Source organism: Trematomus bernacchii, unplaced genomic scaffold, assembly GCF_902827165.1.
Source record: "Trematomus bernacchii unplaced genomic scaffold, fTreBer1.1, whole genome shotgun sequence".
In the NCBI taxonomy this organism is placed as follows: Eukaryota; Metazoa; Chordata; class Actinopteri; order Perciformes; family Nototheniidae; genus Trematomus; species Trematomus bernacchii.
Window position 1 is genome coordinate 1,676,776 of NW_022987607.1, and position 25,422 is coordinate 1,702,197.

General features: G+C 39.9%; 1 protein-coding gene across 1 annotated transcript in view; it reads left to right on the forward strand.

Moving 5' to 3' along the window:
- The window catches only part of LOC117482926 (lysophosphatidylcholine acyltransferase 1-like), a 48,027-nt gene extending 35,313 nt beyond the window's left edge, over nucleotides 1-12,714 (forward strand). The window contains exons 9-14 of the mRNA XM_034131174.1: nucleotides 24-106; nucleotides 2,440-2,565; nucleotides 6,302-6,455; nucleotides 7,315-7,413; nucleotides 7,588-7,729; nucleotides 11,615-12,714. Of these exons, the coding sequence (XP_033987065.1) occupies nucleotides 24-106; nucleotides 2,440-2,565; nucleotides 6,302-6,455; nucleotides 7,315-7,413; nucleotides 7,588-7,729; nucleotides 11,615-11,742 (732 nt within the window). The 3' untranslated portion in view covers nucleotides 11,743-12,714. The remainder of the gene's footprint in view (nucleotides 1-23; nucleotides 107-2,439; nucleotides 2,566-6,301; nucleotides 6,456-7,314; nucleotides 7,414-7,587; nucleotides 7,730-11,614) is intronic.
- Nucleotides 12,715-25,422: the final 12,708 nt, after the last annotated feature.

Below are 25,422 nucleotides of genomic sequence, written 5' to 3' on the forward strand. Positions count from 1 at the left end.
GTTGGCATTCTCTCTTTTCTTAGTACCTTCCTATTTACACACCATCGAAGGAGGAGAAGGAAAACCCGGTCCTGTTCGCCAGCAATGTCCGAAAACTCATGGCAAAGTAAGTGTGTGTTGGTGTGTTTGCATAAGAGTCTTTGATCATACACACACATGCTTGTTTTGGGTGTTCATACACACTCAGACACGTGTGAGAGACCTCTTTAACTGTCCCTCTCTTCTATATTTGACTATATGTTCAGTGGCGTTTTTATATGTACAAAAGTGGTGGGGCACAAAAAACGTAGATGTCTATATATAAGCTTCTGCAGTGACGTGCAGTGAGGTTCATGGCTGGTGAGGCACTGGCACTGACTCTTCAGGTTTACAAATATTATATTTTGACCTAAACCAAAATATAATATTATTTTCAAAAGCTTTTTTTGTCTGATGCTTCGATTAATTTTAAACAGACAGTTCAACAAAAGGATACCCAAAAAATGTAATTTTATCATTTAAATATTGAATTGTTCTCTCTTAGTAAGATCCCATTTTCAATAAAATGGCGGTCTTACCTTGACTTGAAGATGAAGTCCATTTGCCTATCCTTCTGGACAAACATTTCTATTACTTTTTTGTAAAAGTCCTCCTTATGTTCTTGTAGTTTCAAAAGTCTATCATAAATCTAATCCATAGATTTATGATAAAAAAATTATAAAAGTAGGGTAGACATGTGGATGTTATCCGGCTGATCAAAACGTGCATTTATCTAACAGGTACGTTTCCCACAGATCTTATTTCGAGCTATTTTCTAAAATCCTTTGGAGAAATCTCATTGCTTTTTTGTGCTTACTTCCTGGTTTTAGGACGCGCCACTGCAGCTCTCTCGTCTCCTCTTCACACAGCACACTTTTCGCGGCACACGTACTTACAGCCAATCAGCTCTGAATGATTTGAGATGACGTATGGTGGGGATGGTAGCTCCGTGCCCCTCTGGTCATTATTTTTTTGCCACACACATTTCATTACAAAATACTCTGAGCATGCGCAGTGTAGTTTTTACAGTCACGTTCACTTCACAGCGAGAGGAAGGGGCATAATCAGGTTTTGTCCCACATGGCTCTAAACAGCTCAATAGGCACACACTGTGACTGTAGACACACTAATTAGAAGAACACAGACTAAAACAGCAATGTACAGACGAATCAGATGATTAAACATGATCTTAAAATATATTTTATATATTTTTTTATTTATTTTTTTGCATTTTTGTAATCATTATTTGTAATACTTTCTGCTGACACTAGGTGGGGCTGTGCCCCACCTGCCCCTAATGACCAGTCGCCACTGTATATGTTATTATAGTTTTCTATATGTGTATGTGTCAACCTACCTGGTGATAAACCTGTTTCTGATTCTGATGACAAGTGAGAATATGTGTGTTACAGGGTTTCCGTTAACCGGTAATTACCGGTTTTTAGCTGGTAAAATGTATTAAAAACCGGTACATTCAAAACCTGCCGGTCAAAGTGTCCGGTAATAATTAGGGATGCTCCGATCGATCGGCCGCCGGTCATTATCGGCCGATATTCACTCTTAATAGTTTGATCGGTGCTCTCTATAAAGGCCGATCAGGAGAGCTGGATCTGATCGATATGGACATAAACGCGAGTGAAGTATAACCGGACGCGAGAGAGAGATCAGAGATCTGATCAGCTGCTGAGTCAGACGGAGACACGCAGCTCTGCATGATCACCTGAAGCCCCGCCCACTGGGTGTATTCCAGAGCGGTCGCTTTCAAAAACACACATCAATTTTTACCAACGTCGGAAAATCAATTTGCCACAATTCACAGGTGCCTGCCTTGGTTACATTTGAGAGGTTTCTCCCGTGTTATTATCAAAAGTTAATGTAAACTTTTGAATAATGTACTTCATCTACTATAAGTAGTTATTGTAGTTCTTGTAGTTCTTGTACATATCATATTAGTTCCTCACTACCTTCAAACGACGTACAAAAACTCACCTCTTCAAACTGGCTTTAATGTGTGATTGTTGTTTTATTGCTCGATTTTAATGTGACTTTTACTGTTTTACTGTATGTATGTTGTCCTTATTTACTACACCTGTAAAAGCGCTTACAAAATAAATGTATTATTATATTCTATTTACATGGATATAGACTTTTTGCACTATTTTTTATTTTGTATTTTATTATATATGTTGCATTGTTGGAGGAGCTCAGGTCAGAAGAATGTCATTGGCATTTCTAACCTTTGAATCTTTGAATCTTTATGAGACAGTCTGAGAAGAGCAGAAATGTGATGAGGAGGAGGGAAAAGTTTTTAGAAAAGAGTAGAAAGTTAGAACAGAGTACAGAGTTGTTAAAGAGTTTGTAAGTTTAAGAGCAACCTGAGACAAAATAAAACCTTTGAATCTTGCAACTTGATTTTGATAGGGCGCTGGAGCTGCCACTCATAGACCTGTCGTTTGATGACCGTGAGATCAGCCTATCACACGGCCCGCTGAGTATCCATGACGACAGCAGCCTGCTCCAGTTCCACCAGCTGGTCTGCCGCCTGGGGTGAGTTTCTTTTAAAAATAAAACAGAAGCAGAGAGACTGGTCTGTCCAGAGGCCTGTACTACGAAGCCGGATTTTCGCTTAGCGAGCTAACTTCAGGGAAAACTCTGGGTTTCCGGTCCTACGACGCTGGTTCTCTTCTTAGCGGGCTAGATCTCCATGGTAACTTATGCTGAACGGCTAACTTGGGGCCTGTACTACGAAGCAAGATTTTCGTTTAGCAAGCTAACTTCAGGGGTTTCCGGTCCTACGAAGCTGGTTCACTTTTTAGCGGGCTAGATCTCCACGGTAACTTATCCTGGAACCTAGTCTGCTCCGAAGCAGGATAGGTTCCAGGATAAGAGATCAACTCAGTGAAAGCACTGCCTGCTGACCAATCAGAGCTCAGTGTGCGGAGGAAATACAGTTTAAACTGCCGTTGCAGGAAAGACGGCCGGCCAAAATCACCGACTGTGTGAACGTGAAAATGAATAGAATATCCCCTCCCATCTTCAGAGCAATCTGACTATTATAATATTAGCATTAAGAAAGCTTACTTAAATATCTGCCACAACATAAGTAACCGGATCAGAGTAACATTACGTACAGTCCGCGGCACTGTGAGTGCAGACGTCGATGTGTCCCATTATCATTCATATCACATCACATCATAATGTATCATATATTTCCTTATCTGAGTCAGCTGAGCCGTATCTGGCTGTGCAACACTCACAGTGTCACATACTGTATGCAGAAGTATTATATTAAGCAACACATTAAGTTGACGAAACACTCGAGTCAAATGTAATTAAAGTCAGATCCACTCGTGTCTTGGACGGGGCAGTGATTTCATAAACCTGTTAATGTACGCATTCAAACGCTTTTTCTTTTACCAGCTGTATTCACCTTGCAGGTGCAGCTATGTGGCTTTGATCCTGGATAAAGTGTTTAAGTCATGGATGTTTAAAGTTTAACTTCTTCATATTTGACTAATATTAAAGTTCACTTTTCATTCAGGAAGTATGACGCTGCGCTGTCAGTACACGGCTTGTCCATGTTTGTGATTGGTCGAATGCTCCAAATACCACCCCTTTCATGTGAACGCGCACCTAACTAGATAGGACACGGCTGGCTTGAGCGATCCACTTGATAACCAGCGTCGTAGTACAGCTTAGCCAGAGCGCGTATGTTTTGGATTAGGCCAACCGGCTAACTCAAACATATCCAGGTTAGGTTGAACCAGATTCGTAGTACAGGCCTCTGGTGGGAGTAAGCTGGGAATCTAAGTTTTGAGGCTCTGAAGGGGAAGAAACACTGACACCTAGTGGTGGCTGAGTAGAAACACACACAGGGAAAATCTGTCTTCAAAGTTATTAAATGTGTGGTCAACTCAACTAGTGATGGAAGAGTACACACATCCTTTTTCTCAAGTAGAAGTACAGATACTCGTGTTTAAAAATACTCTGGTGAAAGTAGAAGTACTGACTAAACTTCTTTACTCAAGTAAAAGTAAAGAGGCTTTGAAATGTACTTCAGTAAAAAGTACCCATAACTAGCAGCTGTTTTAAAGAGTACCTGACCTCCCTTTATATTAATAGAACAATAATGTCATTGTTAGCTAATGAATGTTTCCATGCTGAACAACGGCAACATGACAACGTTTTCATTGGTCCCTCTTCTTTAGAGAAGACCAGGAAATGATGGATACACGGATCGTGTTCAAATCAATAGGCACGCAATGACTCTAAATAATAATGATCACGCCACCAAACACACATTCAAACTAAAGGAACCAGCCTGTTTGGAAAATGTGAGAAGTAGAAAGTACAGGTATTTGTGTTCAACATGTAAGAAGTAGAAAGTACAGGTATTTGTGTTCAACATGTGAGAAGTAGAAAGTACAGGCAGTGGCGGCGCCAGGGTATGGCTGGGGTAGGCTACAGCCATACCAAGAAATGGCTTAGCCCCACCTTAGCCCCACCATGAAAAATGATGTTAAAGTAAGCAAAATAAAGTCCGCCAACTCGCGCGGAGTAAATTGCACAGACAGCAGTTAGTAATATTGATTTCAGTAGCCACTTGTCTGGAAATACCAAAGACTGTATATGGGAAATACCGAAGACTAGAAACGGTTTTGAAAACTTTTGTCACGTAGTGATCGTCTTCTCAATAGAACATCTTTGATAATGTCTTCTGGCCAATCAGAATCACGATAACGGCGTGGTGTTGTTGCAGGAAGTCCCGACGGAGAATACTTTTGCGGTAGTACATCTCTATATACATCGATACAACATTACGTGTTGATAGAAATCAACACGTAATGAAATAAGACCCCACGGTTTGATGATTGATAGGTGTGTGGGCTGTCTTTCATTTTGACACACAGAACAATGGGGGCTATCCACCCTTATCCACAATGTAAAGTAATTCACACAGCCTCTTCCCTCTTCTCTCTGTGAGGAGCAGCAGGTTCAGCTTTCAGAACAAAGTAACACAAAACTAAAATGGCATTAATTTTTTTAAATATGTCGTGTAGTAATAGATTTATTTATTTTTCTTCTCAAGAGAGTACCAGAATGTGTATTTTATGTTAGTATTTAAAAAACTCCTGGGGGAGAATCCCCCCAGACCCCCTTGCAGGGGTTGGGTCTTCAGCATGTCAACTCTTTCACCTGTGGGGAAATTGCAGGATTGGCTCCAGGTCGCTCTTTTTATTTACTACAAGACAAATGTGCCTTTTTATTTCATACAGTTCAATTTGGATTGAGACTGTCAAGGGGGGCGATATAGCGTGTATGTACTTACATTGCAAATACTGACTTGAGCCCCACCACTGTATGGGTTAGCCCTACCATAGATTACCCAACAAAAATACTCTGGAGCCGCAACTGAGTACAGGTATTTGGGTTCAACATGTAAGAAGTAGAAAGTACAGGTATTTGTGTTCAAAATGTAAGAAGTAGAAAGTACAGGTATTTGGGTTCAACATGTAAGAAGTAGAAAGTACAGGTATTTGTGTTCAACATGTAAGAAGTAGAAAGTACAGGTATTTGTGTTCAAAATGTAAGAAGTAGAAAGTACAGGTATTTGTGTTCAACATGTAAGAAGTAGAAAGTACAGGTATTTGTGTTCAACATGTAAGAAGTAGAAAGTACAGGTATTTGTGTTCAACATGTAAGAAGTAGAAAGTACAGGTATTTGGGTTCAACATGTAAGAAGTAGAAAGTACAGGTATTTGTGTTCAACATGTAAGAAGTAGAAAGTACAGGTATTTGTGTTCAAAATGTAAGAAGTAGAAAGTACAGGTATTTGTGTTCAACATGTAAGAAGTAGAAAGTTCAGGTATTTGGGTTCAACATGTAAGAAGTAGAAAGTACAGGTATTTGTGTTCAACATGTAAGAAGTAGAAAGTACAGGTATTTGTGTTCAACATGTAAGAAGTAGAAAGTACAGGTATTTGGGTTCAACATGTAAGAAGTAGAAAGTACAGGTATTTGTGTTCAACATGTAAGAAGTAGAAAGTACAGGTATTTGTGTTCAACATGTAAGAAGTAGAAAGTACAGGTATTTGTGTTCAAAATGTAAGAAGTCAAAGTAAAAAGTCGTCAGAAAAATAAGTCGTGGAGTAAAGTACTGATACCAGAAACATGTACTTAAGTACAGTAACAAAGTATTTGTACTCCACTACTTCCCACCTCTGGTTGACATTAAGGCTAATTGATATGTGATTTCTTCATATTTTCTGTGTTGGGTTTCCAGGCTGAGAGCAGAGAGGACGGACTCGCTGCTGCAGGATCAGGTTCAGAGAGCCAGAGATCTGCAGGGAGAGAGGGTCAATCTGCAGGAAGTCTCCACGTTCCTCAACCTGTCAATCACACACACACTCGCAGAGGTCCACAGCCTCTTCGACCAGGTACACACACACACGCACACACGCACATGCACACACACGCACACACGCACACGCACACACACACATACACATACACATACACATACACACATACACATACACACACACACAGGTCCACAGCCTCTTCGACCAGGCACGCACACGCACACACGCACACACGCACACACACACACACACACAGGTCCACAGCCTCTTCGACCAGGTACACACACACACACACACACACACACACACACACACACACACACACACACACACACACACACACACACCTCCTTTTGGTTTACCTAAGTGCAAATACAAAGACATTTTCGAAACCAATCTCACCGTTAAGATGTTCTATATTTAGTCTTCGGGCTCATGGGACTTCTATTTTTATATCTGAGGAAAAAAACAGCTTTCATACGTTCCTAAATATAGCACAATACGAAGAAGGCTGTATTTAGAAACTACAAAGAGCTCAATGGAGGGTTTGATGTCGAAGAACTCGGCTGAAAATGAAAGATCTGCAAACATATGCATTTTAAGAAATGGAAGATTTAATAAACACATTTCTTTTTGTCAACTACTATATACTTCTTTATATACATGCACAGAGTATCATTACTTTACTATTTATTGAAATATTTAAGGTTTTATGTGTAGCACTGATTTGACAATAGCTCATTAGCTCCCTCTTGTGGACATTCATCAGAAAGCTGCCAAACCGTTAAGAAATGTGAGTTTGGCGCTTCCTTCTCTAGCTTAGTTTACATTATTTCAAGCTGTAGATGATTGCAAATTTGCAGCAAATGACCTTTTCATGCAGGATCACATCATGTCCTTTACTTCTCCTGCTCACTTTGATCCTTTTTTCCAGCGTGGAGAGGGACTGATCGACATCCGACTCTTTGTCATCGCTCTGTCGACGGTCCATCGACCGTCACAGGCCATGGAGACGCTCAAACTGGCCTTTAAGGTGAGCACATTGACCATTCAATCTCAATTCAAGTATGTTTTTTATGAATGTGTGTAATAGGAATTTATTAGATTGACATGTCTCTTTTTTTACTGTTTTGCAATAAGCTCACATACACATTCAGTTTGTATAAATAACGAGATTTATGTTCAATGCATACGTGTTTTCGGGCAGATGTTTGAGAGCGAGGACAACGGGTACGTCTTGGAGGAAGACCTCGCTGCCATCTTGGAGATAATGTTGGGAGTGAGAGAACTGGATCTCTCCGGTCTTTTTTCGGCGCTGAGCGGACCTGAAACCGCCAAAATCACATATGGTAAGACTTCATTTCATTTGTATTTGTTCCGTTCATGGTATGCACAACTTAATGGATAACAATTATTAACAAAACATGTCTCTATAAACAAACCGTACCCGAAAAGGAGCAGAGAGAAGAAAATAATCTTATTGTTTGTTTTTAACTTGTGATGTGTCATTTTGTAAAGCAGAAAAGTGCTATATAAATAAAGCTTTATTATTATTATTATTATTATTATTATTATTATTATTATTATTATTATTATTATTATTATTATTATTATTATTATTATTATATTACCTGCCCGAAAATAATCTTATATTACCTGCCCCTTTCTCAAAATAAATAAATAAATAGAAATAGATGGTCTGTCCTTCATATTTTCTTATTCACAGCCATTAGGCGCTTTCACACCAAGTACTTTTCCCCGGAGATCTTTAGTTCCTGAACTATCTAGTAGATCGCGTTCACACCGGAATAAGTCCCTGAGGGAGGATTACGCAATTCTTCTTCTGCTTTGGGTTTACTGGCAGGCCGCAAACAACTTCACGGCGTATACTGCCACCCGAAGTCCCGGGTAAATCGCCAGAACGCCGACACCTCCTCATCACTCCACCGCTCCCACGTTTTTATTTTATGTTGCCATAAGTTAGTCTCTCTCCGTTGGTGCGTTGGGCTAATGCTAATAATGCTAATTCGAGCAAATAAAATGGCGGCGTCACAAAACTTTTCGGAGTTTTACGGGGCGTGGTTTGCAATTCGCTCAGCCAATCAGAAATTGGAACCTTTTCCTCCCCAGGAAAGTCCCACCTCTCTAGCAGGGACTGAAAAGGTTCCCAGTTCTAGTTCCAGATCTTTTTGGTGTGAACGCAAAATCCCAGGAACTATCGGAACTATTCCTGGGAAAAGTACTCCGGTGTGAAAGCGCCTATTCATAACAGTATCGTAGGAAAATAGGAGAAACACAAAAACGTAAAAAAAAAAAACGTATTTCCCACTTGACGGTTAACGGAAAGAAACAAAACTAAAAAACAACAACAACAACAAAACATCTCATGAACAAGGAAAAGTTCAAAATCTGAGTCCTACTAGAGTAGAAGGGGGAAAGCGGCGCATAATAACAATAATATTAATAACAATAATAATAATAATAATGGGACCTGCAAATAAAGAACAGACATCACAAATATTTACCGATGCAGGACCAGAGTACATAAACGTATTCACATTCTGCTTCATATAGTCCCATTTTTCTTCATTTATACAAGTTCTTTAACTGAAGAATACTTCTACAATTCTTTAGATCAGCGGTTCCCAACCTTTTTCAACTCAGGGCCCACTTACGAATCAAAAAAATATTCGCGGCCCACATTCAACCATAAACAATACGGAGGCTAAATAAAGTTCTCAAAGAGTACTTTTTATTTTAATTAGAAAAAGGAGCTGGCCATCAGTAACAAGCAGACATTTTTATTACACGGTTTAGTTGAATACTTGATTCTGATTGGTCAATTCAGAACATGTGACACGTTGTTAGTAGAACAGACCGCTGTCAAGGACTGTAATGACCGTTGCTACGGAGGATCAAGAAAGAGAAAGGAAAGGAGGTTCAAATAAAAACAAATCTTAATAATGAAATGTTTCCACACAAATCATAATGTTTTGCAAATGATTTGGTGGCCCACAGGTTGGGAACCGCTGCGTTAGATCATTCTTTAGATCATTCCACAGTTTTACACCAACCACAGAAATACACATTTGCTTTATTTACGTCTTGCATAAGGATGCTTAAAATTAAATGTCCTTCTTTGGTCTTCATTGTCTGATCCAAAAACAAACAACTGTTGTAAATGTTCTGGTAATACTCTTATTCCTACTCTTATTCCTACTCTTATTCCTACTCTTATTCCTGCTCTTATTCCTGCTCTTATTCCTACTCTTATTCCTGCTCTTATTCCTACTCTTATTCCTACTCTTATTCCTACTCTTATTCCCGCTCTTATTCCCGCTCTTATTCCTACTCTTATTCCCGCTCTTATTCCCGCTCTTATTCCTACTCTTATTCCTACTCTTATTCCTACTCTTATTCCTACTCTTATTCCCGCTCTTATTCCCGCTCTTATTCCCGCTCTTATTCCCGCTCTTATTCCCGCTCTTATTCCCGCTCTTATTCCCGCTCTTATTCCCGCTCTTATTCCCGCTCTTATTCCCACTCTTATTCCCACTCTTATTCCTACTCTTATTCCTGCTCTTATTCCCGCTCTTATTCCCGCTCTTATTCCCGCTCTTATTCCCGCTCTTATTCCCGCTCTTATTCCCGCTCTTATTCCCGCTCTTATTCCCGCTCTTATTCCCGCTCTTATTCCTACTCTTATTCCTACTCTTATTCCCGCTCTTATTCCCGCTCTTATTCCTGCTCTTATTCCTGCTCTTATTCCTACTCTTATTCCTGCTCTTATTCCTGCTCTTATTCCTACTCTTATTCCCGCTCTTATTCCCGCTCTTATTCCCGCTCTTATTCCCGCTCTTATTCCCGCTCTTATTCCCGCTCTTATTCCTACTCTTATTCCTGCTTCAGTACAAAATGAATGATCATATCTTTGTTCATATGAGAAAACTCTGGAGATGATTGACAGCTTCTGTCAGAGTCACATCTCATTTCCTCTCAGCTTACGGTCCTTTCACAACAAGCCGATTTTCTGCGTCGATAGATGTCTGGCCGTCGCCTGTCTCTTTTCAACCTCAAACAATCCTAGTAGAATAGAATATAATAGAATCCTTTATTGTCATTATACAGGTACAATGAGATGAGTAGAGCAACTCAAAAATACAAAAAACAAACAACATTCAGGAAAGGACAACATACAAACAACAAGCATTCACACTTCAATATTCAGATAAAGTTAAAGTGCAGGGATATATCGGTTTAAGTAAAAATGTGTATACAAATATATATATATATATATTGTGTCAGTGCAAGCTTGAGTCACAGCTCTCTGTCAATCAGATATATTTGTTTTTTTTAATAAGTAAAAGGCCTATAAGGTTCATTCTGGGTAAAAAAAACAAAAAAAAAACTTGTACATTTAATAGAAAGATATTTGGATATTCACTCGGATTGAAGTGGTAAATGTACACGAATATTCTCTGAGGTTTTAAAGCCATACTACGTGATAGTCTAAGTGGCGGGACATCTCTAAGCGTTGACCAATCACAACCGAGCTGGCCAGCTAACCAATCAGAGCAGACTGGGCTCTGGTTTCAGACAGAGGGTGAAAAGAGGTGCTTTTTAACAAAAACATATTGACGTTAAAATGCCTCCTTGACTTTATTATTCATCCTGTCCCTTCTTTACAAAGCAGAATCACATCAGACGTGTTTATAATGTAGAAACCTGACATCCACTGACAGAAGTAATAATTGGGCTGGCTCCGGCCTATATAGCTGAACTCCTCCAGCGCTACACCCCAACAAGAGCTTTAAGGTCTGCTGACCAGCTGTTGCTGATAGTGCCCAAGACCAGGCTCAAAACCTGAGGGCACCGAGCCTTCGCAGCAGCTGGCCCTAGGCTCTGGAACACTCTGCCCCTCCATGTGAGGTCGGCCCAGACCCTAGGGGTTTTTAAATCTACTCTTAAAACACACTTCTTCTCCCTGGCCTTCTAGTCAGAGCGGAGCACGACTCCTGACATTTCCCTGTGTTTTCTTTTTAAATATCTGTTGTAATTTATTGTCTTTTATTGTGCTTATAAAAATGTGTTTTTATGTGATTGTAGTTATTACATGTACAGCACTTTGGCCCGACCAAAAATCGCTTTTAAATGTGCCCTATAAATAAACCTTGATTTGATTTGATTTGATAACATTTCACACATTTATTGTATGTTTTGCTTCCTTTCCCCAGCTGAACTTCATCACTTCATAGAGCAGCAGCCACACTTCGTCCAGGATTACCTCGATTTTGAAAACCATCCGCGCAACTTCAGTCAAACTAAGAACTGCAACGGACTGAGCCACAGCAAAGAAGACTGAAGGATGGAAGATGGAAGACTTTAAAGGTCTTCATGTCTTTTCCACATCAACATGTCTCCGCTCCTTATTTTCAACAGAACAGGGCTGAAACAGAGGGGATTATGGGATGCTGCAATGATCTGTTTGGTGTTTCAGCCAATCGGAGACATGTTCTGTATATATCTGAGACCTGGGATATATTGAAAAACAGTATAATAGGGGACCTTTAATGCGAACCCCTTCCCTTCTTCATGATGTTTCTCTCCATAATGCAGCTTCACCTCGGTGCCTTTAATCGAGGTGGAGAAACAAAGATGTGAGGATGAAGCAAACATGAAGAAAGTTCTCTTTTTAACTTTGGGTTTCTGAATTCCTTTGGGGTTTTTTTGCGGCCCATTTCTGGAGATATGTTATTTATTTGAAAATGTATTTTCTTATCTATGAAGTACAGCTATTTAAGAAATGAGGGGGGTTTATTTTAGACATTCTGGTGGATCTCAGGCAAATGGACACTGCCCTTTATTTCCTGCTGCTCTTCAGGTTTAACTAAACGTAATATCAGGTGAAAGGGATCGGGATATTGATCATGTCACCACTATGTGACAAACACTAGAACAATCTGCCATACACTGCCATAGATTTATACCCCATAAAGAAGGGGTTTGAGGGACCATGAACTGACTCAACATGTTTTTTATTTGCTAGCTACCTTTATGGAAAGTAATACAAAAGCAGACCAGTTTTTCTAAGAAAAACATTTAATATGAGGGTTGTTTAATATCTTTGGAGCTGTGAATCCATTGAACCAATGACGGATAGATATTACACAAACTGTATCTTTGATTTCCTGATACTGTGGGTTTTAAATATCAATCTCTGATGGTTTGACTCATTTTGTACCTTTTCAAAAGCTGCAATGTTCATGTGAAATCTCTCAGAAAGAAAAACAGATGTGAAAGATCAATACTTTTTTCAAATAAATACAAAAATCACGTTTGTGTTGTTTTTTCTTACTGCTTTTATCCACTAGGTGGTGCTATGCTGTCACACATTCACTTCAAGGTGGACTACCTCAAAAGGAAATGAAGAATTTATATGAAATTGGTGCTAAAATGTCAAAAGAACATCATATATATATTTTATTATTTTTCAGCTGTAGATCGCTTTTTTTTGGTTTTTCTGTTTCCCTTTATGACTTTAGGTGATTATATGTCTTCAGACTGTTCCTCCCTTCTTCTGCTGTCATTATTATTCTCTCCGAGTTCATTAGGTGGCGCTATGCTGTCACACATTCACTTCAAGGTGGACTACCTCAAAGGAAATAGAAGAATTAATAGAAGTCAGTGATAAAATGTCTAAAAAAACCTCATATCTTTTTTACATTTGATTTTTTACAGTTTCTTTTTTGGCTATAGATTCCTGTTATGACTTTAGGTGATCATATGTCTGAAGAAGTTCCTCTTCTCCAGTCCACTAGGTGGCGCTATGCTGTCACACATTCACTTCTAGGTGGACTACCTCAAAGGGAAATGAAGAATTGATATGAAGTTGGTGCTAAAATGTCAAAAGAACCTCATATATATTGTTTTCAGCTGGAGATCGCTTTTTTTTGGTTTTTCTGTTTCCCTTTAGGACTTTAGGTGATTATATGTCTTCAGATTGTTTCTCCCTGCTTCTGCTGTCATTATCTTCTCCAGTCCACTAGGTGGTGCTATGCTGTCACACATTCACTTCAAGGTGGACTCAATATGAAGTTGGTGCTAAAATGTCTTAAAAACCTCATAATTGTTTATTTTGTCCACCTTTTTTTCAGCTGATCGCTATTTTCCGTTTTATTCTGTGTCCCTTTTACAACTTGAGGTGATCAAATGTCTTCAGACTGTTCCTCCCTTCTTCTCTTGTCACTATGGTTCATTTTCTCCGAGGCCACGTGGGGGTGCTATCTCCATTAGCTTTCCTCACAGAGACACCATGCTCCGCTGCCCACCTGATGGACAGGGAAAGCATTACCTCATCCCTCCCTTTCATTCCTTCAGGTAAAAATAGACAGATTAAGCTCGGGCTTTGATGAGAGAAAAGCTACAGAGGAGGTGTGGAAGCTGGGAGAGAGGGATAGAGATGGAGGAGAGAGAGACTAAATGGATCGTTCTGCTCCAAATCCAATTCCTAATAGCTGGAGGGAGGCTGGGTGGGAGGAGGGAGACAGTGAAAAGAAAAGAGGAGAGGAGAGGAAGGGGAGTGGAGATATCACGTCTAACAATTAAGACCAGCCTTCAGGGGCTAAAGAAGAAGCTTTGTTGAGAACATATAAATTGCTCATTGAGCAGCGGCTCTCTGCAGACTCTCAGATACTCCTGCCTCAAAGGAATCAGGAATAAAACTGAGCCTGAAGCACATCTCACAGCCTGGATCTGTTCAGTATTTAGGGATCCATCTCCAGCCAAACAAACCCTGAAGTAAACACAAACCTGGATCTAATCCCAGCAGAGAAGTACACACATCCTTTACTGTAGAAGTACAGATACTCGTGTTTAAAAATACTCTGGTAGAAGTAGAAGTACTGACTAAATTTCTTTACTCAAGTAAAAGTAAAGAGGGCTTTGAAATGTACTTCAGTAAAAAGTACCCATAACTAGCAGCTGTTTTAAAGAGTACCTGACCTCCCTTTATATTAATAGAACAATAATGTCATTGTTAGCTAATGAATGTTTCCATGCTGAACAACGGCAACATGACAACGTTTTCATTGGTCCCTCTTCTTTAGAGAAGACCAGGAAATGATGGATACACGGATCGTGTTCAAATCAATAGGCACGCAATGACTCTAAATAATAATGATCACGCCACCAAACACACATTCAAACTAAAGGAACCAGCCTGTTTGGGAAATGTGAGAAGTAGAAAGTACAGGTATTTGTGTTCAACATGTAAGAAGTAGAAAGTACAGGTATTTGTGTTCAACATGTAAGAAGTAGAAAGTACAGGTATTTGTGTTCAAAATGTAAGAAGTAGAAAGTACAGGTATTTGTGTTCAACATGTAAGAAGTAGAAAGTACAGGTATTTGGGTTCAAAATGTAAGAAGTAGAAAGTACAGGTATTTGGGTTCAACATGTAAGAAGTAGAAAGTACAGGTATTTGGGTTCAACATGTAAGAAGTAGAAAGTACAGGTATTTGTGTTCAACATGTAAGAAGTCAAAGTAAAAAGTCGTCAGAAAAATAAGTCGTGGGTTGCATTCGAATAGTCCATTTAGCTTAGGAACCTTCCTAACGGAGTGAAATGACCCGGAAGTCCCTCAGTGGCAGCCATGATAAGTGCCGTTCGAATTCTCTAAATTAAAAGGAAAGGAGGTTTCAAACTTCCTTTATAACCTCCTTTAGCCTAGGAACCACTGGACCTCCCTAACCGAAAGGAGAGGAGAAAATGCTGCCCCACAATGCCTTGCGGCCGCAGCATTTGCCGTCACACAACAGTCGGCCGTTCACGGAAACAACCGATTATGAACGAGAAATGATATCATGAAAGTTACGGTGCTTATTAAGCATTTTAAAACGTATGTGGTAAGTTGCCAAAGTGCTTTGTTTTGAACGTTCATCCGTATTATAATCAAAAAGAGAAATATGAACGTTAGTTTTTACTGAAATGATCAAATAAAGTCAACATTTCACAGTCTTTACTGAGCTGTGTGGGGTTTGTTCAACTTTTAAAAGATGTTTGAATGGTGATATACACAGTGATAGATGTTAAGGACTAACGTTTATAATAAATACATTTGTATTGATTTTAAGATCTTTTCATACAATCATATGTATTGGGATCATTTGTATTAATGTGGACCGGAGGGAGAGGGTGACGAGCATAAGTTTCACTTTCCTTTTTTATTTCAATTTCAACTTTGGTCATGAAGAATATGTTTCTCTGTTGTCCCCGTTCATAAAGCATAAAACAACAGCATCAGAGCACGGTGCAGAGTCTCTAGATGAGTTTACAGTAGTCCCTCGTTCTTATTAAACATCCATGTTGTAGTCCGCTGTATAGAAACTGTAGTTTCCATAGTTTCCCCACAGCAGCAGGCGCACATTTATGACCTCTGCTGGCGCATCATAAACACGTCGGATAGTGAAAGTGCAGTCGGATTCTCTAAAGTGCCGCAGTCTCTTCTCCTAAATCCTTTTGAATTCTCCTATCCACTATCCCTTAACCCCATGACGTTTCACTCCGAGGTCAAGGAATAGACGATAGGGTTAGAACTTAGGAGCTGTTTTTTTGGAGTATTCGAACGCAACCGTGGAGTAAAGTACTGATACCAGAAACATGTACTTAAGTACAGTAACAAAGTATTTGTACTCCACTACTTCCCACCTCCGAGTATAACCATGCTCAACATATGGGTTTGAAATTGTTTAAAAATGACGTATGTTGACATTTTAGCTGTAAACCCTTTAACGTCACATACAAAACATATAGTAAGTACGAGGCTGTTGAAAATGCGTGCTCCCTGAGTGCTTCATATTGATGCTCCATGGGTTGAACCTATAGAATACTGCCGGGAACAGAAAATATAATTCACCCTTTATGTCTTTTTTCTCTATATGGCATTGAAACATGATTTTGATCAAGGAGCCTTTACCATAAAAGACTCTCTGTGCTGCATGGAGTCCATTAGCCATTGAGAGAAGCAGCGAGGAAACACTTGTACTCAGAGATGGAGAGATGAGAAGAGATTGTGGCGGAAAGGTTCAAGGCGAGTACCAAGAAGATAAATCAGGTCTGGGCCGATGCGATTGTCAGGATGCAAACAGGATGTAGGAGGAACACCAGCAAGGACAGTTTCAGTGATGATACATGTTATGAATGGAGATGGAAACATTCAGGTGAAAACACTCTGAGTGAGGGCGCTTAGAGAGCATCGCGTTCTTCAGGTTTCCATCCATTTGCCTCAAGTCTTGAATCTAATGCATTCAAAACATGTTCTACCTTTAACCGTCCTATTGTGTTCGTTTCCCCCCTTACTTTGGTTTGACCAGTCCTGTCTTAAAGGTTCCCTATTATACTGTTTTTCATCAATATATTATAGGTCTCAGATATATACAAACATTAGCGCTTTCACACCGGAGTACTTTTCCCAGGAATAGTTCCGATAGTTCCTGGGATTTTGCGTTCACACCAAAAAGATCAGGAACTAGAACTTTTTTTTGCGAACATTTTCACCCCTTTTCAGTCCCTGCTAGAGAGGTGGGACTTTCCTGGGGAGGAAAAGGTTCCAATTTCTGATTGGCTGGGCGGATTGCAAACCACGCCCCGTAAAACTTGGAAAAGTCTTTGTGAAGCCGCCATTTTATTTGCTCGCATTAGCATTATTAGCATTAGCATTAGCCCAGCGCACTAACGGCAGGGTTGCCAACTCTCACGCATCTGGCGTGTGACACACGCTTTCACTCTCAATCTCACGCTCTCACGCTGCCCAAACTATTCTCACACCAAAAACAAGAATACGAAGACTGGAAACGGTTTTGAAAACTTTTGTCACGTAGTGATCATCTTCTCAATAGAACATCTTTGATAATGTCTTCTGGCCAATCAGAATCACGATAACGGCGTGGTGTTGTTGCAGGATGTCCCGACGGAGAATACTTTTGCTGTAGTACATCTATACATCGATACAACATTACGTGTTGATAGACATCAACACGTAATGAAATAAGACCCCACGGTTTGATGATTGATAGGTGTGTGGGCTGTCTTTCATTTTGACACACAGAACAATGGGGGCTATCCACCCTTATCCACAATGTAAAGTAATTCACACAGCCTCTTCCCTCTTCTCTCTGTGAGGAGCAGCAGGTTCAGCTTTCAGAACAAAGTCACACAAAACTAAAATGCCATTCATTTTTTTAAATGTGTAGTAATAGATTTATTTATTTTTCTTCTCAAGAGAGTACCAGAATGTGTATTTTATGTTAGGATTTTAAAAAATCCCAAAAATACTCTGGAGCGCATGCGCAGATCTAAGATCCAGTAGAAATGATAAAAAAGTAAAAGTCTGCTGCTTATTGTTCCACTAGGCCAAAATAGAGTCAAAGAGTATATGAGAGTGAGAGTGTGTTAATTAATATATTTGGCAGTTTGGAGTAAGTCTGTAGATTTGTTTGTGTGTGTGTGTTTCATGTATAGAAGGCCTCTCACGATAATTAATTTTGTTGGATACATTTTCCCGGAAATTATTGCGATAAACGATAATATTGTCGTCAACGTTGTATGACCATTTTAGACCACTGACATAATGATAATATATAATAATAATTCAAGTACATCCTTTCAAACTGCTAGTCACATCCTCATGTAAATGGCAATTTATCGAGGTCAGAAAAGTTATCGAGTTCATTTTTATTTATCGTACGATAAGTCAATTAATTGCTTATCGCGACAGGCACACAATAAAACAGTGGAAACAAACATGTTTGACTTTCATTAGTGAATGAAACTGTGTGCCCTTTATAGTCTGTGTCCATTATTGTGTATTTGTATATATTGTATATATATCCTATATATATGCTAAGGTCCCGCTGCTGACACGATAGCAGTCATTTCGTGCGCATATGTGTAATTAAACCGAATTAAACCCATGATATCAAAATCTCACTCCAGCCAGATACCCAAAGTTGGCAACCCTGCTAACGGAGAGAGACTAACTTATGGCAACACAAAATAAAACATGGGAGCGGTGAAGATGAGGAGGTGTCGGCGTTCTGGAGATTTACCCGGAAGGCTTCAGTAGAAGCTGCTGGGAGTCCCAGCCAGTAAACCCAAAGCAGAAGAAGAAGAAGTGACGTCAGCGGCTTCATTTGCCTAATCCTCCCTCAGGGACTTATTCCGGTGTGAAAAATTCCAGGAAATCAAAGTTCCGGGAACTATTCCTGGGAAAAGTACTTGGTGTGAAAGCGCCTCATGTCTCTGAAGTGTTTGTCTGAAACACCAAACAGATCATTGCAGCATCCCATAATCCCCTCTGTTTCAGCCCTGTTTCCAAAGTGCTGATTCTCTGTCTGTTACTTTAGATGAAAATAAGGAGCCCCTCCCCACGCCCCTCTGAGAGATATTTGGTTAAAAAGAACTCAATGGTGATGTAGAAGAGACATGAAGAAGAGGGGACACATGTTGATGTAGAAGAGACATGAAGAAGAGGGGACACATGTTGATCTAGAAAAGACATGAAGAAGAGGGGACACATGTTGATGTAGAAGAGACATGAAGAAGAGGGGACACATGTTGATGTAGAAGAGACATGAAGAAGAGGGGACACATGTTGATGTAGAAGAGACATGAAGAAGAGGGGACACATGTTGATGTAGAAGAGACATGAAGAAGAGGGGACACATGTTGATGTAGAAGAGACATGAAGAAGAGGGGACACATGTTGATGTAGAAGAGACATGAAGAAGAGGATTTTGCATAATAGGTGACCTTTAAATGCTCTTACATTAACACAAAAAACATTAATCATCACGAAATGTGTATTAACATATGTGTCTGTGTGTGTGTCCGTGTGTGTGTCTGTCTTACTGTGTGTGTGTGTGTGTGTGTGTGTGTGTGTGTGTGTGTGTGTGTGTGTGTGTGTGTGTGTGTGTGTGTGTGTGTGTGTGTGTGTGTGTGTGGGGAGAGGGAGGCGTGGGGAGAGGGAGGCGTACACACGGAGCCGTTTGCCCCCCCCAGAGCGTTCCGTTTGCAGATCTATCCACCTTGGGACCCGTTATCGTTTGCGGGGTCCGTTTCTATCGTTTTGTTACGGCCTCGTGGAAACGAAAGGGCTATACGCAAGAGAAACTATGCGGATACAACCCGTATCGTCCTCGTGTAAACGGGGTATAAATGCTTGCTCCTAACCACTTCAAGCTTTATTTCTGAAACAGTATGGAGCTCAAACCTTTCTCTCTCGCAGGGTTTACCACAAGGACATTACGTTACACATATTCTCTCCAGTAGCCTACAGCGTTAGCTCCATGGTTAGCTCTGAGTGTTAGCATGCTTGCTAATGTAAACACACAGCATATTACTCCCAAAACACGCCGCGCATTGTTTCTGATACAGCACATAGCTTGACATGTTCTTTCAACCGCTAGAACAGTGCCATTATATGTATTATATATATAACAACTTTACTCTAAGCCTCCAGCAGACATCCTGCTGAATACACAGACACAGCTGCGACTGTATACGGAGACGATAGGTTGGGATGTGTCACGTGTGCCGGAGACGATAGGTTGGGACGTGTCAAGTCGGCTGGATGTCGCCAATGACGTAATAGGAGCGAACATTTTGGATCTGCTTGTTAGCACCCCCCTTTCTTTTCTTTTTTATTTAGAGATGTGGGTACGGAGGAAAAGAGAGAGGGTTTTGTTTTCTGACACTTTGTGAGTCTCCTGACCGGGGACACATATTGATGTATAAAAGACATCAAAAAGTGCCCCTTTAAGTTTGTATAGTATAATAAAAATCTCATGTTTCATTTAATTATTATTATAATTGTTTGTATTATTGTTTCACACATTCGAAATAAATCAAATCAAAAATCAAAAACATCAAACTGAGTGAGTTACATGCTATGGTTACATTCAGAGTCAAAGCTGTTATTTTCTCCTATTTGCTATTTGTATTGGTTGCTCTTTGCATTATGGTGTCTTATATTAAGGTTATTTATCAGGTTTTATTGACTTCTCAAACTGTGAATGTCCTGTTTCTCTCTGGACGTCGAACATTACGCCAGGTACGAACGTTTCCTCACAGCTGATTAGAAAGCGGACGCACGTCTAATTTATCATTTCCAGTTAGAGGCATCCTATTCCCAATCCACCGTGCCAAATGGACAGGTCGTCATTCTGCCTGCAGCGGGCCTGTGTGTGTGTGCGTGTGTGTGTGTGTGTGTGTGTGTGTGTGTGTGTGTGTGTGTGTCCATCCTGCCTTCAGCATCAGTCCTTTTCACTGCCGCCATAATTACCAGTGTCTGAGGGTAACCAACAGTGGCGGATCTCATTATGCCGTGATATGGGTCCCGTCTGCATACACACACACACACACACACACACACACACACACACGCACACACACACACACACACACACACACACACACACACACACACCACACACACACACACACACACACACACACACACCCTATTTACATATGAATGCATCCAGTTCTTCACACACACACAGCAGCAGGCACATCTATCCACCCCCACACACACCGACAACATTTACATATAAAAGCTTTAATGTGCGACACACACGTTACATACTACACACACACACACACAGTATTTAAACATGCACCTCACACACATATGGGCTACTCATAAATGTAGACACTTCCTTCAGACAGGGATATGAACCCAATATAGAACCCGGAGATAAGCAGCGACTCTGGAAGCAGAACTAATATTATTTGCACGGTGTCGAGCGTTTATCTGCAAAGTGATGCTTTGGTGTCACTTTTGTTTAATAATGATGTGCCAATAGTAATATGCCTGCTGGCTGGAAACCTATTACAGTTCAAAAGATTATCCAAATACAATCTAATTTGGAATATTGCATTTTGACAGCCTGTGACTGGAGGAGGTGGGATGGTAATGCGATACTTTCTGTCCTTTTAAAAAATTCCAATTAACATTTTTAATGCTCAACAAACCAATGGCGACTGCAAATATGCCGAGGTGTTTGAGAAACCTCCTGATGGGTTTCAGACGGAGATGAGCAGGAAAATAACTTTCACACAATGCAAACTTTTGATTAGCTGAGTCCTGTGTCCGGGCTGCTGTCAGCTGACTTTAAAATGACATTGTGAAGGAGAGATCATCTTGAAATGTACTAAATGAGAGGAAACAGTCAAACTATTGTCCCATATATTTACGTTAAAGATTCAGCGTGCCCGGAAATTGTTTTGTCTGAGCGTGAACAACCTCATCTCGTGGTGCTTTCACCTCACATTTCCTTCACGGAGGATCCAGAGTTAAGAAATTCCCCATTTGCTGTGATTTTAAAACACAGTGTGAGCTTTGGAGGGGAAAAGCTAGTAGTTCTTGAGTTAAGAGTTGTGCTTTTTATATTAGACAAAGGTTTCAATATGCTAATTCTTTGTTTACATCATGACTGGTGCAGGAAATACACTTAAAAACATGACATTTTAAAGCATTTACTTATTAAATTGCCTTGAAGAATGACCATATGATTAACCCGTAGCCATAGTAGATTTTAAAAAACTTAAAGTGGACCTATCATGCTATATTTAAATGATATATTGTAGGGCCATACCTATATAAGGCATATTTATACGTTTCTGTTTTCAAAATACCAAACAGATCATGCATTTTAGCCATGCCTCATTTCGCTCAATTTGCACTTTTTAAGCTCTGTTTTTGCAAGGGCTGATTCTGTGAGAACAGCACCATCTACAGGCCTGGCATATGTACTACAGCGTCTCCAGCGCTTTCGAACGGCAATGGCCGTGGCTGTCTCCTCCTGATTGGTGGAGTTGGCCCAATAGCCGTAGCGCCACCGTCCTGACGTCAGGACAGTGTTCAAATCTGGATCAGTTTTTATCAGATCCGTTGCAGCCCCTTTTTTAGAGATTTGGGTATGGAGGAAAATAGAGAGGGTTGTGTTTTCTGACACTTGGTGAGTTCCCTGGAACACCGGGGACACATATTCATGTACAAAAGACGTACAAAAGTGCATTTTGCATGATAGGTCCCCTTTAATTAAGACACCAATGCAAATCGCAACACAACATAATCACAAATTGTCTATTTTTTTTAAAGATAGTGAGTACAATATGTGTAGTTGCCTAATGTCCTAACACTTTAAAGCCATAACATGCTATAAGAACTCCTTTAAAAGTGGGACGTGGGATGGTAATGAGACTTTCTGTCCTTTTTAAAAATTCCAATTAACATTTTTAATGCTCAACAAACCAACGGCGACTGCAAATATGCCGAGGTGTTTGAGAAACCTCCTGATGGGTTTCAGACGGAGATGAGCAGGAAAATAACTTTCACACAATGCAAACTTTTGATTAGCCGAGTCCTGTGTGACTTGAACTTGACATTGTGAAGGAGAGATCACCTTGAAATGTACTAAAGTAGAGGAAACAGTCAAACTATAGTACCATATAAACACAGAATGACCAGAGGTGACTCTAGATACATTTTAGCCACCAGTAATATGAGAGGGGAAACAGTGATCAACACCTATAGTTCTGTAATAAGTCAAAGGGTGCATACACAACATCAAATACCATTATTGGTGTTTGATTCAACAGAATTTGTGACTTAGGTATAATTTTAGTTTAGTTAAATCCACAAGCTACCCTGCAGTATACTAAGTCATTCAAACTAGCTGCACCTTTACCAGCTTTGAGAACACTTTCATGATCAATCATTATAAAACATATCATATATATTATTCTGAAATGGACCAATCTGCACAATGACTACTTTTACTGTCGCTACTTTCACTATATTTTGATGATAATACTTTAATACTTTTACTTGAGGAACATTTTGAATGCAGGACTTTTACTGTAACAGAGTATTCCTACACTCTGGTACTTCTACTTTTACTCAAGTACAAGATCTGAGTACTTCTACTTTTACTGCAAGATCTGAGTACTTCTACTTTTACTCAAGTACAAGATCTGAGTACTTCTACATTTACTGCAAGATCTGAGTACTTCTACCTTTACTCAAGTACAGGATCTGAGTACTTCTACTTTTACTCAAGTACAAGATCTGAATACTTCTACTTTTACTCAAGTACAGGATCTGAGTACTTCTACTTTTACTAAAGTACAAGATCTGAGTACTTCTACTTTTACTCAAGAACAAGATCTGAATACTTCTACTTTTACTCAAGAACAAGACCTGAGTACTTCTACTTTTACTCAAGAACAAGATCTGAGTACTTCTACTTTTACTCAAGTACAAAGTCTGATACTTCTACTTTTACTCAAGTACAAGATCTGAGTACTTCTACATTTACTGCAAGATCTGAGTACTTCTACCTTTACTCAAGTACAAGATCTGAATACTTCTACTTTTACTGAAGAACAAGATCTGAATACTTCTACTTTTACTCAAGTACAAGACCTGAGTACTTCTACTTTGAAAAGACACAGAAGTCGTACACCATGCTTCCTCCATCTGTCTGTGCCTACCTGCAGCCTTACATGTAGCTTCCTTATCGCCTTCCTCTCATAAATACTTAACTAAAGTAGATCAACACCGGACAGGAAATTGTTGGAACGTTAGTTATTAAAAATTGAGTTATTAAAATAGAAATTAAAGTCCACCTCTCTCATAATACGCCATTGTTACACATCATTAATATCTAATGCTTCACGTGTTGGAGTTCTTTTGTGATGAAGTGTTTTAATTTACTTTTTTTGTACACTTCCCCTCCTCTCTCTCAGTGACTTCCTGCTTTCCAGTGAATGACTTGTGAGTGGTTGCTTGAGTCATGGCGGGTGTATCGGGCATATTCATAAAATGGAAGAGTTTTATGGCTTAATTTGATTTCTGGAAGGTTTTTAAGGAATTCAACTTTAAATATTTTATATTTAGTACCCTTAACTTTCTGTCTTCATGTATGGGTTAGATGTCTTTTACATGCAACTTGCAGATTGTTCTTTAAATGTGTACGCAACAAACACATAACTAAGTAATCAATAGATTGACTGAATTTAAAGACACAAACACAACTATATTAAATAAACCATTAAAAAAACCACTTACAAATATCTACCTTTTAGCTTAGAGTCCACATTAGAGAGTACGTCTCTTCTACATCAGCATGTGTCCCCTCTTCTTCATGTCTCTTCTTCATCAACATGTGTCCCCTCTTCTTCATGTCTCTTCTACATCAACATGTGTCCCCTCTTCTTCATGTCTCTTCTACATCAACATGTGTCCCCTCTTCTTCATGTCTCTTCTACATCAACATGTGTCCCCTCTTCTTCATGTCTCTTCTACATCAACATGTGTCCCCTCTTCTTCATGTCTCTTCTACATCAACATGTGTCCCCTCTTCTTCATGTCTCTTCTACATCAACATGTGTCCCCTCTTCTTCATGTCTCTTCTTCATCAACATGTGTCCCCTCTGTGTAAAGAGACTCTGAAAGTTTCAGGAACAAAGATTCTCTCTCTTTTTGTCCTGATCCATTTATATAAAAACCTGTCTGAAAATGAGCTGATCAGATTTTGGCCACTTTATGATGTCATAACGATGTTTTGGCTTGTGTAACCATTAGCCAATCAGCAACCAAGGTAACCCCCCCCTTATCACCTGAATCTCCTCCTACCGGCCCTGAAACACCGTTGGTGTGAATGGGGTATAGATACCCCATTCACACCAACGGTGTTTCAGGGCCGGTTCGGAGCTGGAGCTTGAAAAGCACCGGTTTTTCCTGTTCACACCGCAGCGGAGCAGCCTCTAAGCTCCGGAATCCGGTTCGTTTCGAGCACCAAAAAGTACGTCACGCTTACGTCGGAGGGGGGCGAGATTAACCTGAGCTAACAGTTAAGGCGAGTACGGCAAATAAAAGTTGTAACAAGCAGCAGTGCTGAGCAAAGTGACTAGAACGCAACCACACACTTGTAAAAAAAAAACACACTTTATAAAGTCAGGCAACACTAACCAGGCTTCGTG